The sequence below is a fragment of the Onychostoma macrolepis genome, chromosome 09, assembly GCF_012432095.1.
Source record: "Onychostoma macrolepis isolate SWU-2019 chromosome 09, ASM1243209v1, whole genome shotgun sequence".
In the NCBI taxonomy this organism is placed as follows: Eukaryota; Metazoa; Chordata; class Actinopteri; order Cypriniformes; family Cyprinidae; genus Onychostoma; species Onychostoma macrolepis.
Window position 1 is genome coordinate 30910333 of NC_081163.1, and position 17186 is coordinate 30927518.

General features: G+C 36.2%; 1 protein-coding gene across 1 annotated transcript in view; it reads right to left on the reverse strand.

The window, feature by feature from the left end:
• col4a2 (collagen, type IV, alpha 2) overlaps positions 1 to 17186 on the reverse strand; it is a 101465-nt gene that overhangs the window by 67681 nt on the left and 16598 nt on the right. Inside the window, exon 4 of the mRNA XM_058786430.1 lies at positions 1394 to 1474. Within this exon, the coding sequence (XP_058642413.1) occupies positions 1394 to 1474 (81 nt within the window). The remainder of the gene's footprint in view (positions 1 to 1393; positions 1475 to 17186) is intronic.

Genomic DNA, 17186 nt, shown 5'->3' on the forward strand with positions numbered 1-17186 from the left:
TTAGTGCAAATAGCCACTGCCTTTATTTAGTGCTGTCAAATGATTAATCGCGATTAATCGCATCCAGAATAAAATGTTTTGTTTACGTAATATATTTATGTGTACTGTGTATATTTATTATGTGTATACACACACACACACACACACACACGCACACACACATATATATATATATATATATATATATATATAAATACACACACATAGAGTATATATTTTTTATTTTTTTATTTACATGCATACATTTATATACTGTATTTATATTCTTATATTTTATATTATACATAAATATATTTAATATATAAACATAACATATTTTTATTCAATATATACATGCATGTGTTTGTATTTATATATACATAATAAATATACACAGTACACACACATATATTATATATACAAAAAACTTTTATTTTGGATGCGATTAATCGCGATTAATCGTTTGACAGCACCATATTTTATATTTGGCTTTATATTTAGTCCCTGTACATGACTAGCAGCATAAAGCATTTCAACCATGTGATTGGTATAGCAACGTAAAACCTGTTGTGCATTAAAACTATAAATCACCAGTAAAAAGCTGACTTACATATAACAGAATGTCAAACTGAACAGAAATATGACTATTCATGTGCGTCAGAAATACAAACAGGGAGTGTCTGTCCTCGATTCCTTCCGTTCTATGTTTTCATTTATGTTTAACAAAAGGAAAAATGTCTTTCGGAATGAGTGTATTTACCTAAAGGAATTTACCTTTAGCAGCCTTGGCACTTATTATATGACTCAACAGAACAATCAAACCCCTTTTCCTGATCCTGTACAGTGCAGGAAAAAAGACAACTGAACTGACATCTCAAGTCATACTCACAAGGCCCTTCATATCCTGATGTTTGCTAAGGAATGTATTTCCTCTCTCCCCCACCCTCCCTACGGAGCTTTACTTTCATCGCAGAAGACGAAAGGTCATAGATATGGTGAACAAGCAAACACATCTTGTACAGCCTGATGCTCTGTCAAGCACCTACAATTCACTTTAGGTTCAATATGTTCATAAGTTTAATAAACTTAAAAACTAATGATGTTTCAAGTTCAATATACTTGCACTTCGAAATCTTCGAAAGCTTTATTGTGGATTCTTGATATAAAAATCTGTTTGAGTTTGTTTGGAAGTATTGTACAAGCAAATACCAATATCATTTATCACTTATCCGTTGTAATATTGGATTTTATTTCTTGCATGAAACTGTGAGATTAGAACACAAATTAGTATATTTCTTGACAAATTTCCACTAATTCTATGTTTTGCATTGTGCATAAATGGCAGTGAATTCATCCATTACAATGGCATAGGATGGATAAAGATGCTGGGATGGGCTAGAAGGATGAAACTTACCCTCGCACCCTTTTCAGGAAAACACTGACACCCTCCGCTGCAGTCTCTCCCCCCACATGGTCCACCGCTCTTCTTCACTCCCTGAGAAAAAGAGAAAAAAAGAAAAAAAGACAATGGTAAGATGGCACATGTTTACATTGTTGGGTTATGTGCTTATTCAGTGCCAACAGATGTTATGCCATGCGAAATGACAAAGTGCATTTGATTTATAGCATATTTAGCATTGTAAATAACAGACAAGAATGCTGAAAGTTGTGATGTAGGGCTAGAGGCTCTCACAGTGCTGTCGGTTTTTCTAATGTGGCAGCTTGATGTGAATCCCCATCATGTTCCAGACTCTCTCAAGACTCATGGTCAAACCATGTCACTCAACAAACCATACTTCATTTTATTTATTTTTTTAAATGCAGGATTGTTAGAGGATAAAATCATTTTCAAAAATATTCATGATAACTTTTTTAAGGTTTTATAAGGTCTTACTAAAACCAACTTAACTACTTACAAACACATTCAAAAACCATCAACCACTTATGGTATCTTCCATTATTTTTTTGATAGAAATTAAGTGCTTGATAGTTTAATTAAAACTAAACGATTTCCCTTGTGTTAAATATAAATCACATTAAAGCTTTTACCATGCCCTCATCCTTTATTTTTGATACTTACTGTATGTATAGGTTATATTGCTTAACCGTAATACCAGACCCTGTCAATATTTAAATATATTTACAATATTTTTAACTAAAATCTTAACAGAGTGAAACATTAGTGTCATTGAAGACCATGCAAGAGATGCAATACGAGATGTATGTGATATGTTAAATATGTACAGTACTGTACAAAAGTGTTATTACAAAAGTACAAAAGTGCAATTATTATAAAAAAAAAAAAAAACGCATTTTAAGTTATTTCTATTTTTTTGCTGTGGTGTATCAGTATGTTATATCAGTTTACATTTTCAAACATTCCTTCTGCTATTAATTGTAATAATCTAGTGAGATTTTTATATGCACAAGGAGTCTGACAATAGCCAGTGCTCCACACAGAGATCTGATCTCACCATAATCGAGTCTACACACACACACACACACACACACAGTTTGTTTCTGTGAATTGTGGGGACATTCCATAGACTTATATTACTTTTATACTGGCCAAACAATATTTTCTATCCCCTAAACCTACCCCTTACAGAAAACCTGTTTGCATTGTTACACTTTTAGATAAACAACATTTAATATTTTTAATAATTTGTTTTCCCTCGTGGGGACCGCAGTCCGATCCCCACAATGTCAAAACAATTCCGGTTTTACTATCTTTGTGGAGACATTTGGTCCGCACAATGTAGCATGAACAAGTACACACACACACACACAATAAAATCTAATAAGAAATCAAATAATAATTTGAGATTTAAAGCCCATAACTGAAACATATTTAAAATCTTTAAATATGCTCTTTAAAGCTGGACTATATAGCTTGAACTTAGTGCCACCTAAAGCATTTCACTGTAAAGAAAAGTTAACTTCTAACTTGTGACGTGCATTAACAGCAGGAATTCAGCTTAGGGGGTCTGTAAATGAACATTACTGAGCTAATGAATACATGACTTATTTTTCTTTTTGTGAGGGAGGACCTTATTTATCAGAGGGTCTCATTCTATGACGGCAGCATGTCTGCTCACACCTACACACTGATCTCACAGACTGCTGAAACAGCCCTGTGTGTCCATGAAACATTTAAGGCCAAGACAAAACTGTCTGCTTTTTTCCTTGCTGTGCAACAAAGTGATTCAGAGACATTTTGCCTTGTTCGTCTGATATGAGATGCTTGGCGAGCAACACACAAAGGCCACATTGAGCCTCCTGCCTCAAGTCACAAAGAATTCTTTTAAATGAGACCTCAGACAGATTCATGGTCCTCTAACAGAAGAAAAAAATTAAGTTGCAAGTCCTTCCTTTCAAATATTCATACTGCAGAGCCCAGATTTATAATCAAATTAAACATTTAAATACTGAATATTTATCAAGTACGTAAAATATTAAGAGGACAGCGTAACCGCCTAATATCAAACAAATGGTGGCTGTAGGTGTACTGCTTTTAGCAATGTAAGTCCCGATACAATGCAAGCAGATGACTCCACAGGGAAGCATTGTTTTACAGAAGGTGGGAAAGATGAAAAACTCAGCAGCACAAACGTCATGGCATCCTAAACAATGAGTGTAAGACTGGCCAGTTTCAGTTTATTGCTAAATAGTTGATGATTACAGCAGATGATGAGAGGAGTATTGTGTTCTATCCTGTTCCACCCCACGCTTTCCCCACAAAAAGACCTTTTCCACTGCTACCTGGAAAAACATTTCCCAACAAGCCTGAGACAAAGATCACCTGATTAGCATTTTGTCCGCTCCCAACACAAGCCGTGAAAAAGGTCTTGAGTATGCACTCAGGAGTGTGTTTTTTTGCATGGAGGTTTGAGGTTTTCCAAATCAAACCACTAGAGGACAAATGGTAATGAAAAACAACTCTGAATTATAACAGAGAAAGCTTGCTCACAGTAGCTCAGGTTTTCCTCTGTTGGAGAACAAAAGAAGATATTTTGAAGAATGTTTGGTTAACCCCCTGGGGTCGAACCCTGTGGTGCGGTCTTTCTCGTATTTTCTTGATGACAGTGAAAAGAACAAAAAACACTCTGTCATTTTTGATTGTACAGATAAGAATAAGGTATCGTTTGAAACTGCAAAGGGTCTACTTTTATTTGTGTATAGTCATAATAACAACAAAACAATGTACTTTTGTAAAATAAAGAAAATAAACAGGTTGCACTCTCTGCTGTCTCGGTCTGTCACCGCTCTTCACAGACATGTAAATAAAACAACCTGAATCTCAGCGAATACTTGCCTCAAAGACATGATATGAAGTAATGAAGTAAGTCGCGTCCAAATCAAATATTCTCTGTTAAAGTAATCTGTATGAAACCAACACAATGTCCAGTTTTTCCTGTCTCAACTCACTATCTCTAATGCGATCACGCCCACGAGCCGATTGCGCCGACTGCGCTCATCTGTTGTTATTGTGTTATTGTAACACAACTTGTTTACATTTTACTAGACAGACTTTTCTCAAACTGTAATTCCTGACTACACTGTAAAAAGATAAAAAAGTTGAGAAAACTTAAAAGTTTAAGGCAACCAGCTTCAGCAGATTTTTGAGTTTTCTCAACTTGTTGTTTTCAGTTTATACAACAAACAGTTGAGAAAACTCAAACATCTCTTACAAAAACAAGTTGAGAAAACCCCAAAATCTGCTGAAGCTGGGCCCCAAAATACCCTCAGATCCCAGAGGGTTAAGAAATAGTGGATCCATACTGGCTTACATTATGCGGACAAAAAGAACAAAACAAAAAAACACATACAAATCATTCAGTGTTCACATGATCTTTCAGAAATCAGTCTTATATGCTGATTTGCTGCTCAAGAATAATTTTGCTCAAGAATAATGTTGAAAAAAGTTGTACTGCTTCATATTTTTATAAAGTAAACTCTTTACCTTTAAACTAAAAAAAAACTAATGAAAAATAAACCAAAACTAAAAACTCCACAATGAAATCCCTTTGCAATTGAAAGTGTGATAAAAAGTGATCAATACATTTTTTTTCCACTAAGAGTGATGTTCTGATGTTTAAATGTACTTGGGGCAAAACTCAAGCCCACATGATAGAAAGCACTAGGTCAGTGTGCAGTCTGTTCAGCTCTCACAGGAAGGTCACAAGTCTGTCAGTTAGGCCTTTGGCTATGTCTAAAAAAACAAAAAAAAAACAAAAAACAAAACAATACCAGACAAAAACATAGAGAGGAAAAACACAGACACATATTTGTTACTGCACAGGCCTGAAATGTCCCAGACGACACTGACCACTAAAGCAACAATGAAACTAGAGAACAGAGGCGTAGATTAATGAGGACCGAACTGGCAATCGTCTAACTGTGAAGCTCAAAGCCACACTCACAGAAAACAGTGCAGAGAAATCATGCACACACTGTTTTTATACTTGGATCAAGCTTAGTCCAAACCCACCCACCTGCCACTTCACCTTTAAGTCTCTTTTCACATACTGTATTAATGTCTATTTTAAATCAACCTTACAGGACTCAGCTGGAGTGTGAAAGCATGTTATGTACTTCAGAGTTTTTAACTGTCAGACATATTTATGGTACATATCTCAAAGGCATTTGTTGTTATGTAGTAGGAAGTTGAATGTTCAATAGGCCTCATTCATTCAAAGACATTTTAAGCCTCCTTAAATAAGAGACAGAGGGAAGTCTATGCTCCATTCCAGAGCCCTGACTTCAGCCTGAAACTATCTGCATTCATCTGTGATGATCTTTCAACAATTATGCCCAAATTACATATAATCAAAGTCTCTCAGACTTAATCTATTTATACCTGAATTTTAACACATGCTGCAAATAATGATGTAATGAATAACCCCGTGTTCATTTTTAAGTATCGCTATAGAGAGACACTGAAGCACATAAAGACACTTTAGCATACTAAATAATATTTATTATGAGAATAATATACTTTGAAAAATACTTACTCAAATGCGAAATGAACATAGTGTTTTCTGACACTTAATTGCCTGTTAATTGCAATGAAAATGTGTTATAGTTTAAGCTTATATTAAATGTAATTAGGTGAACAGTATAAGTGCACAATCATTACAATTAATCACACTTGTTTTTTTTGTTTTTTCAAAAGGTTGGCAATGTGACAGTATGTATAAACCCTTGTTTAGTCTATAACTTCTCTAAGCCTAGATTTTATGAAGGAAGAACCTAGTGTCAGAGAGATTAACATGTCTAATAAAGAGAAAAGAGTAAGATAACAGTGATCTGTGTCCTTTTCCTTCTTTAGACACAACCTGTCCTTTCCTCCAAGCTCCATATGGCCTTGTTTTGACTAAAGAGTGAGTGTTCACTGCTCAGATACATATCGCTTACTGTTACCCTTCTTTAAACATACGGATAAATGGAAACTATTACTTTTGCATGATTCTGCATATCAACTGGCATAACATAAACATTACTAAGTGCACCTTCAAGACACAAAGATTGTTTGAAAGCATCATTATAAATTAATATCAGTTAAATTGCAAGCGGTTCCACTGGGTGGCCATTTTAAAAGTCCACACAATTAGACATGATGGTAACACTTTATTTTAGGGTATCTTAACTAGTTTCTTATTAGCATGCATATTACTAGAATATTAGCCATTTATTAGTAGTAATTAAACACATTAATGCCTTCTACATGACCTTATTCTACATCCCTAATCCTACCCAATACCTAAACTTAACAACTACCTTAATATTACTAAGCAGCAAATTAGGAATTTATTGAGGGAAAAGTCGTAGTTAATAGTGAATAAGCGTTCCCTATTCTAAAGTGTTACGACATGATTTTGTTTGATGTGTCTTGTTGGACATCACCGTTTGTGGTGTTTACTAGACAGCCTGATGATATTGTAATGACTTAAGCACTGCTTGTTTACATAACTGTGTGGGCACATGGCAGGCAAATGACTTCCATTCCATTTGTTTAAATGGGAACGCGTTATTACGATAAAGAGAAAGAAACATCCATTTATGGAGGTCAGTGTTTGCCTGTATACACAAAGATAACATGACTCATGCTGTTCTCAATGCACCAGTCATAACTCTCTGTGGTTAACCACAAAACCATAATTCCCACAATCATTTCAACACTGTTGCCCAGAATTGGCCAAATCATCGAACAGGTGTCTGGAATGCACTGGGATCCAGATGCTTCAGGCCTTTTCCTCTGGACAGTGAAATCGGTGAGAAGACTGACCAACAACACAAACAAATAAACAAATACAATATGTTCTTGGTTTATACTTGATTATAGGCTTTAGTTTAGTCACGGTAGACACCATGTTTAATGTTTCACGGATGAATGAAGGCTGCGAGGGACAGATAGACAGTTTTTGAGTGGATTGCAATATTTAAAATTTGTATCTTTCAAAAAAAGATGTGACATAGGACCTCGATATAGCACAACGTTATAAACATACATCTACATGTACTCATCATAGATCATAGCCTTGTTTTCACAACTGAAAATAAACTAACTAATGTTTATTGGATTGTGAATCTGAATTGAGGGATAACATATCTCTATCCTCTTAAAGGGATAGTTCAACCAAATATTCAAATTCAATGACACCACAAAGATATCCAAAGGAATGGCAAAGAACGTCTTGAAGGAAACTTCAGAATTACCAAGAATGATTAAAATTTGATTAACCAGTGGTGTGTTTCCCAAAAGCATAATTTTCCAAATATTTTCACAAGTTCCATCATTAGCAACTTAGTTCAGTGTTTCAGTATTTCCCAAAACCATTGTTCCAATGAACATTCACAAACTCTTGAACTGTGGTTAGAAGCAGAGTTTCTACATATTTAAAGCACTATTTGCCAGGTGTCTGTATTTTTCCCTGTCTTGCTTTGGTCTGAGTATTCCCTTGTCAGTTGTTACATGGTTTTTGATTTTCCCTCAAGTGTTTGGTTTGATTTGCACACTGGCATCTAGTTAATTATCTCCTTATGTTCTGTGAATTTAAACCCACTATTTGTTTCAGTTCGTTGTCTGTTCTTGTTGCTATCATATTGGTTTCTCATGTGTTAGTTCATTGCTGTTCGCCCATGTTTTGAAGCATAGCAGCTGGTTTGAGCTGGTTAAAGCTGGTCCTTAGTTGGTCCTAAGCTGGTTATAAGCTGGTCCTGAGCGGGAGCCAGTTGCTTAGGGCCAGCTTTGGACCAGCACATGACCAGATTAAACCAGCTCAAACCAACTGCCATGCTTCAAAACATACCTAACCAGCACCTCCTACGTGTTTGGATTGCTTGAGTTTTGTTTAATACATATAAGTATATTGCTTGCATTAGATCTAGCCTCTACAACTTCTGCAACCCAGCCTGCTGATAGCATGACATGGACTTCAACAGATCATGCTTTTGAGCAACATATGCAAGCAAACATGCAATACAATCAGCACAGTACAGCAGAAAATAGCAAAGTTCTCAGATGCCATGCTAGTTATTTACAGCAGTAATCTGACATTAATTTGATCTCGTACCGATTAATTAGCAGAAGTTACAACTCCACAAGCTGTGCCATGACATCAATAAAGTCAGTTATATTGTTGAACCAACGTGACTTAAACAAGGGATTTATGACGAAAGTTACTAGAATTTCAGGAAATAGTTCAACAATGCATCATATTATGGTAGTTAAGCAGCGAGTTACTATCACACTCCAGATTTTTAGGTGATTTAGGCAGAAACATTAAGGCTTTTTAGTTTTTTTCCTGAATCATTAGCCAATATTCTACCCCCACCCCCCACCACCACAAAAAAAATAAAAAAAAAATAAAAATAGATAAATAATAAAAAAAAGAAAATACGATTTCCTCTGTCTTCGAACATTGCAAAATACAGTAGGGGTTGCAGTTTGAAAAGAATGTGCTAATGGCTGTTCCCAGATGACGGCCTCATGAGTGGGAATTGGGACATGCTTCCTAATAACAAATCCAGGTTTGAAGCAGCCAGAACCGAATGCTTATTTGTTTTTCATTTTTTCTTCAGACATTTTCAGTACAATTAGTTATTTTTCAGTATGTGCAATGTATTACACATCAAGCTCCCATTAAGAAAAAAGGTATATCAAAGGTATTGCCATGTGATACCATCACTGTGCCACACTGTACCGGCATCACACAGTACTTTTTTGTGAAGGTAATTTTCAGTCTATTAGAAATGTTATAGATTATAGAGTATTTCCACTAATGTAGTGACAGGAAATTATGAAAAAAGACTCTTAGAGAAGAAATTAGAGCAACAGTTTGAAGTGTGTCACAGAATGTATCCAGCTATTTGGATTTCCTGGCATCCCTGCAAAAACACATTAAAGCACTACACTGCTGACACCATTTGCGCTAAAGCTACTGAATATTACTGTAAACGTAAAATATTACATATTTACATTTTTGAAAATGGCTAATAGGAAAATGCAACAGCTGTTGTGTACAAAGGGTCTCAAAGTGATTGAAGACATTGAAATGGAATCTCAGCATACAGACATAAAACAACACTGAGGTGAAGTATAAACACAATCTTCCACAAATGCAACCCTCTCCCATATACATTACAAAGCTGTGGATGATGATGAGAGCTGATGTTTGATGTCTGAACATGTATGAAGCCACTTCTGGCTTTAAATTCAGTCAGATATAAACTGAAGCTATACCCTGACTCAATCGTTTGAGTGAAGGGAGATGTTTTGTAACTGAATAAGACTTTTAACTAGTCAGCTGTCTGTTTGAACAGTGACCCTAGTCAAGAATCTCAGATCATTTTAAAGCTTTCTAAGCACTGACTTTTTGCACTCTGTTGACCTTTCAACTTAGCTGTGCTCTCATCTCGGCTTGAGATCCTGATTAGTCAGATGATAGAAGACAAGAGCTACTGTTATGAATTGTGAGCTAAAGTCTTAAAATCTTGAGCATTTTCAGGGTCTTTTTTTAATATTTTATAACATTTATATATATATAATATTTATATATTTCATTTTCAAATAATTTTATTTTCATATGTGTTTTTTTGTGTTCTTGTTGACACAAAGCTTGATACTCACATCATGCACACATACATGTTTCAAAGCACTGAGCCATAGCTCTGAAAGGAAGTTGTTCCTGCTTTCAGTAACATCAGAAACAAGAGACTGTATAAAATTTGCAATCATTTTACAGCAAATCAGTTTGTCTCGCAACAGATGGTGTACAACAAAACTTTTTAGTTCCCAGCTCTTATTTATAATTCAGCCCAGGAAGAAAGCTGTTCCTGAACAACACTATCATTATACGGTCACATGAACCACAGACAAACTTCCCTCTGAAGCACCACTTGATAATTTCCTCTCCAATTTACATTTCTATAAGTTTCTCTGCCTTCCTTCTGCTTTCTTCAATAGTTTATTCATTCAGTTTTAAATTTTTTTTTCTTCTTCTCTTTGGTCATCAGGGGTAAAGCACCTCTTTTTCCCCCCCTCTAGGAGTTCTGGCTCACTTTGTACCCGACATGAAAAAAAAAAAAAAAAAAAGACTAAGGAATATTCAACAGTTCAAAAGAATAGACTAATATTGACAAAATCTCTAGCACAATGGTGATTATCAATAAAAAAAAAAAATATTTGCATGACTACCTCCTTTTCTTAAAAAGAAAAACAACAAACAGTGGCTACATGAGTGACTTAAACTGGAAGTAAATGGGACTAATTTTTTGTGAATTTAAAATCTGAAATATGAAGCTTTTACATATTTTATACAAAAATGAAACGCATATACACACATATACACATATATTACATATACAACTTTTCATATTATTATTTATATTATCTGAGCAGAAAAGTAATTTTAAGGATTTTTAAAAATCTGTCAAGACCACAAAATTGTATGTAACTTTACACAGAGAAGGATAGCAAGCTATTTTTTCCACATCACATTAACACACTTATTGTTTATTTATTGTGGGTATACTATTGAAATATTTTCATGTTACAATACTATTACTATTACTGTATTTTCATGTACAGTGAAAAAAAAAAAAAAAAGATTCCCTGCTGATTTTGTACGTTTGCCCACTGAAAAAGAAATGATCAGTCTATAATTTTAATGGTAGGTTTATTTTAACAGTGAGAGACAGAATAACAACAAAAAAAAAATCCAGAAAAATGCATTTCAAAAAAGTTATAAATTGATTTGCATTTTAATGAGTCAAATAAGTATTTGACCCCTTCCCAAAACATGACTTAGTACTTGGTGGCAAAACCCTTGTTGGTTCACAGAGGTCACAGAGGTCAGACATTTCTTGTAGTTGGCCACCAGGTTTGCACACATCTCAGGAGGGATTTTGTCCCGCTCCTCTTTGCAGATCCTCTCCAAGTCATTAAGGTTTCAAGGCTGACGTTTGGCAACTCGAACCTTCAGCTCCCTCCACAGATTTTCTATGGGATTAAGCTCTGGAGACTGGCTAGGCCACTCCAGGACCTTAACACTAGAACCGCCACAGGGTAAATTTTACCCGTAGCTGTTTTTCAAATGTACATAACAGATTTTCATATGATGGAGAGTCTGATGGTAAGTTATGCGTCCTGGGTCGGCTCAGCATCTGACGGCTCATCTGACAGTGATCCAGACATCATATTTAGATGTTTTAGCCTAACGTTACTCATAATTGGTCAAACTTTGGTTTTATTATTTCATTTTTGGTCTTGCCATATCGTATATTGTTCGCTACGTACGGTGACGCTATTTATTCTACTCTCGCCGTTTCCTGAAGAAAAACAAAAATCCGATCTATGATGTAATGAATCATTTTTTTTTTTTTTTTTTGATTACCCGAAGTTTATTGTTGTTGTTCTCTTATTCAAATTATAAATGATATAACTAAACAAATTAATAATTGGGCCTAGGTGAAGCTGTGCGCTTGAATTTGTCATAGCATCATCCTATGCAGTGTGGAGAATTATTATCGCTCATTATTGTCTATTGGCTATTTTATTAATTTAAATAACATGGGTTATTCTAATATATTGATTAATGACATTGCATTATAATATTACACCACCCAAATATTTACTACTTTCTAATTTTCGTTGTCAGTGCAGGCTTTTTTTTTTTTTTAGCTTAGCCTACTGACCATTATAGATTAGTGTAGGCTGCATTAAAAAATCTTAAACATAAAACAACAGGGTAAAAATATAGTTGACGACTAGACATAATCATTTCATGACCCTAGACACTTCTTTGTGAAGACAGTGGCATAATACAGTGAAATAATATGTTCTTTAGCCATAAAAAAAACAGTTGCCATGTGTGCGGGTAAAATTTACCTGCTGACGCTTTTAGGTATACAGCGGCCTTTGGCGGTTCTAGTGTTAATGTGCTTCTTCTTGAGCCACTCCTTTGTTGCCTTGGCCGTGTGTTTTGGGTCATTGTCATGCTGGAATACCCATCCACGACCCATTTTCAATGTCCTGGCTGGCTTCAATGCCCTGGCCCTGACGGTACATGGCCCCGTCCTCGTCCCTTTGATGTGGTGCAGTTGTCCTGTCCCCTTAGCAGAAAAACACCCCCAAAGCATAATGTTTCCACCTCCACGTTTGACGGTAGGAATGGTGTTCTGGGGTTCATAGGCAGCATTCCTCCTCCAAACACTGCGAGTTGAGTTAATGCCAAAGAGCTTGATTTTGGTCTCATCTGACCACAACACTTTCACCCAGTTCTCCTCTGAATCATTCAGATGGCCTGTACATGTGCTTTCTTGAGCAGGGGGACCTTGTGGGCGCTGCAGGATTTCAGTCATTCACGGCGTAGTGTGTTACCAATTGTTTTCTTGGTGACTATGGTCCCAGCTGCCTTGAGATCATTGACAAGATCCTCCCGTGTAGTTCTGGGCTGATTCCTCACCGTTCTCATGATCATTGAGACTCCACGAGGTGAGATCTTGCATGGAGCCCCAGACCGAGGGAGACTGACAGTTATTTTATTTTTCTTCCATTTGCGAATAATCGCACCAACTGTTGTCACCTTCTCACCAAGCTGCTTGGTGATGGTTTTGTAGCCCATTCCAGCCTTGTGTAGGTCTACAATCTTGTCCCTGACATCCTTGGACAGCTCTTTGGTCTTGGCCATGGTGGAAAGTTTGGAATCTGATTGATTGATTGATTGCTTCTGTGGACAGGTGTCTTTTATACAGGTAACAAACTGAGATTAGGAGCACTCCCTTTAAGAGAGTGCTCCTAATTTCAGCTCCTTACCTGTATAAGAGACACATGGGAGCCAGAAATCTTGCTGATTGATAGGGGATCAAATACTTATTTGACTCATTAAAATGCAAATCAATTTATAACTTTTTTGAAATGCGTTTTTTGTTGTTATTCTGTCTCTCACTGTTTAAATAAACCTACCTTTAAAATTATAGACTGATCAGTTCTTTGTCAGTGGGCAAACGTACAAAATCAGCAGGGGATCAAATAATTTTTTTCCCCAATGTATATGGATAGAGTTTTTGGTCACACTTTGTTTCTCACTATTAACAAACCATTAACTACTACTTTTGCCCCAATAAATTCCTAATTTGCTGCTTATTAATAGTTAGTAGGTAGTTGTTAAGTTTAGGTAACATGGTCATGCAGAATATGTGTTTTATGAGTACTAATAAACAGCCAATATGTTAATAATAGGCATGCTAATAAGCAACTAGTTAACTCTTTCAACGCCATTGACGAGATATCTCAAATTTGTACCCAAAAGTGAGCTAAACCTGACAAAATCTCCAAAAACCTCCCTTTAGGGACGTCCTCATTTGTAAAACCAGTTTAAAAATAAAGTAAACAAAGTGTTTTTGAAATTGTAAAAATGCAGAAAGTCTCCTGTAAGGGGTATGTTTAGGTGTAGGGTTGGTGTAGGACAATAGCACATACAGTTTGTACAGTATAAAAACCATTACGCCTATGGGATGTCCCCATTTAGATAGCCAATTAAACATATGTGTGTGTGTGTGTGTGTGTGTGTCTGTTTGTTCTGTTTATTGAATGCAATTTAAATTATTCATATAATTATCTACAGGTGAAAGAATATGACGTCTGAATGTATTTTGCATGAAAATGCACTACTTTGATAAAAATGCATTTTTCTCAGTTTTTTGTCCAAAATGTTGTATTTTTGATGGTACCCACCTGCATTCAAATGGTAATAAAACATGAACACATGAAGATAGAATAAAATAGTTTTTTTTTTGTTTACAAGCAGAGACTTGGTTCTTTATTTTGATATATAATATGTTCTTATATTCATAGCAGAAAATATTCTGAGGGCCGTCAAATTTAGGTGAAAATCATCAAAAATGCTGGCGGTGGCTGGCAACTTTTAAAAAAAACGCTGGCAGAGAAAGAGTTAATAGTGAGAATCGGTCCCTATACTAAAGTGTTACAGTGGTTTTTTTTTTGGTTTTGTTTTTTTGTAGAATTACAATCAATTAATTTTCAGTTTAAATGTGCATGATACTTCTGTGTTTGATAACTCTGTAGAGGTGGTGACCCAAAGCGGACAGGTTCAGGGTAAGTCTGATGGACTGAGCTGGAGGAGGTATCCATACCACCTGCCAATTAAAGGACTTTATAATGAGTTGCTATAAGAGTGGAATGTGACCTGTGTGTATGCGTGTGCATGTGTGTGTGTGCGTGTGCTCGAGTGTGACCCTCACACAGGTCAGTGGGAGTTCAGTAGGACTGTGCTGTTTCACATGTCTGAGGGAGTGCGAGCAGCAGCTGGGCTGTAAAGCTCAGAATACCAGCACGCTTTATGGGTTTTTCAAGATTTCACCACAACCTCCTGCTGACTCACATATGTTCTCACATGTGTATGCATAATGGATGATGTTGTGCGATAGGAACTGACCACACAAACAAACTATCATGACTGGACCTGCATGCTTGTGTTTATTATAAAGTGCACCAGTGCTGGGCACTCATCGTGCAATGACTTAATTATGGTTAAAAAAGCTAGCTGGAAAACTATGTGCAAGTGCATCTAGGGCAAAAGCTGCTTTAAACGCAAAGGATGGTCACACCAAGTGTTGATTTAATTTAGTTAATAGAAGTTAATTGATAAAGAAAATCTATTTATGACATTATTTTTGACATGTTAGAGTTAGGGTTAGCAGGACAAACTCCTGCGTGTCAGATTGAGTTATTACATATTTGATTAAAATAATTTCCTTATTGTCTGGCTATTCGGTTTTATTCATCCATGGCACATGCATTTTTTATATGTAGCCTAAGTAATGTTTTCTAATGACTTGTTTGCATTATTTAGGAATTATTTCATTTTGTTTAAACATACAAAGGCAGTAGATTTTGTGGTAACACTTTACAAAGCAACAATTTTTAAAGTCTCAATTGTTAATCCATCTTTTTAACATGAACTAACAGAGCAATTATTATTATTATTATTATTAAGTTAAAAGTGAATCTAGTGTTCTTTAGCATTGCTGGTGCCATGCCATGAACCCTACCCCCACAGAAAACAGAACTGAACCATGGCTCCAAAACCGTGAACCAAACCGAACCATGGCACTGGTGTATTGTTACACCCCTAGTTTTACTGTGCACTGAGTTTGCATGAAAATAAATGCACCCTATGTTTACCCTGTGACTTTTTTAATGGCATGTGCACAGCAGGCCAAATACATTATATGTGATGACTGACATGATAGAGAGGCAGTGTAAAAATACTGTAGGAGCCTTTTTCAGAACTACATTCTAGAACTGTACTCTTCACTCTTATTTATGTTGCCATCAAATGTTTACAAACTATTTAAAAATCTTCAGCACTGACCTAACCCACCCAGATCTCTCCTGAAATATCTCCTGGGAAAAAGGAACTATAGATGGTCCCTATGAGTGCGCCCTGACTAACCATAAACCATGAGGGAGAAAAGAGTATAAAGAAGAGGATCAGAGTGCAAGGTGCATTTATGATTATGTGGGTGTGTGTGCATGTGTGCAAGTGTGTTATGTCCACAATGACTGATTGCATTGATCTAATTATTCTTCACAAAAAGCCCAGTCTGTGCCAGGTACCTAATATCCACATAACACAAGCTTATAACAAAACTGACACGCATGCACATACAGACACGCAAATGGAGATAATCTTTGTAATGAATTTAATGGAACAGGACCATCATCTCAAAATCAAACATAGTAGGAGTCATACCTCACGTAGAAAAAGAGAGTTAATAAAAACATTATACACTTCTACCAAAGTGACAGGGATTTCCCAATTCTCACTGGTTGAGGTTTCTGGGCACCCCAGTGGAGGCAGGGTTCACTTCTGACATTGAGCTTTTTGAATAGAATAAAATAAAATGATTTGTAAAGCATTTAAGCATTACTATTAACTTGAAATTTGGTACTGGCCAAGTTTCAAACTAATGGAAGAGTGGCCTAAGGTGCCAGACACAAGGGTTATTGGTATTTGTGGAGGTTAAGGATCATGCACTGTTAGACATTTCTGTAATTTCCGCAGTTATTTACTGTATATCACCCAGTGTAATACTGCAAATTCCCTTTATAGTAAATAACTGTAATACCATTTGCATCATGGAAATTTTCTGTGACGTCAGACCCCACATACAGAGACTTACTGTATTTTTTAAAATTGCTGTATACTACTGTAACGGTCTCTTTGGCGCCATTATACTGAGGTCGTTTTATTTTCCTCATTTCTTACATTTGGATTGACACAATTTGCCCTACACCGTGTCTACAACGCCGCAACAGCTTGGGACTGACTACACTGGACGTGTTACATCGCTTCTAATGATTGGAAAATCCGTTTTTACTTCGTGTCAGAAACAGCGCGAGCGTTTGGAGTACATCTGTACATCAGAAATATACCGGGGCATCACATTACTGTCCGCATCCACTGTAGATAGTATATATAATTGGTTCTATATTGTTTTTTATCGAGTCGCGCCTCGCTGTGCCACTCGCGTCCGAGGAAGACATGGATCCAGCGGGGCAGCGCCGGTGATGAACCCGCGAGAGTGGAAGAGCTCCGGAGAACATCTACGCTGTGTGTCGATGCACTTTACAAGAGAATAAGACCAGCAAGCAAGGTAAAAATATATGTACGTTTGTC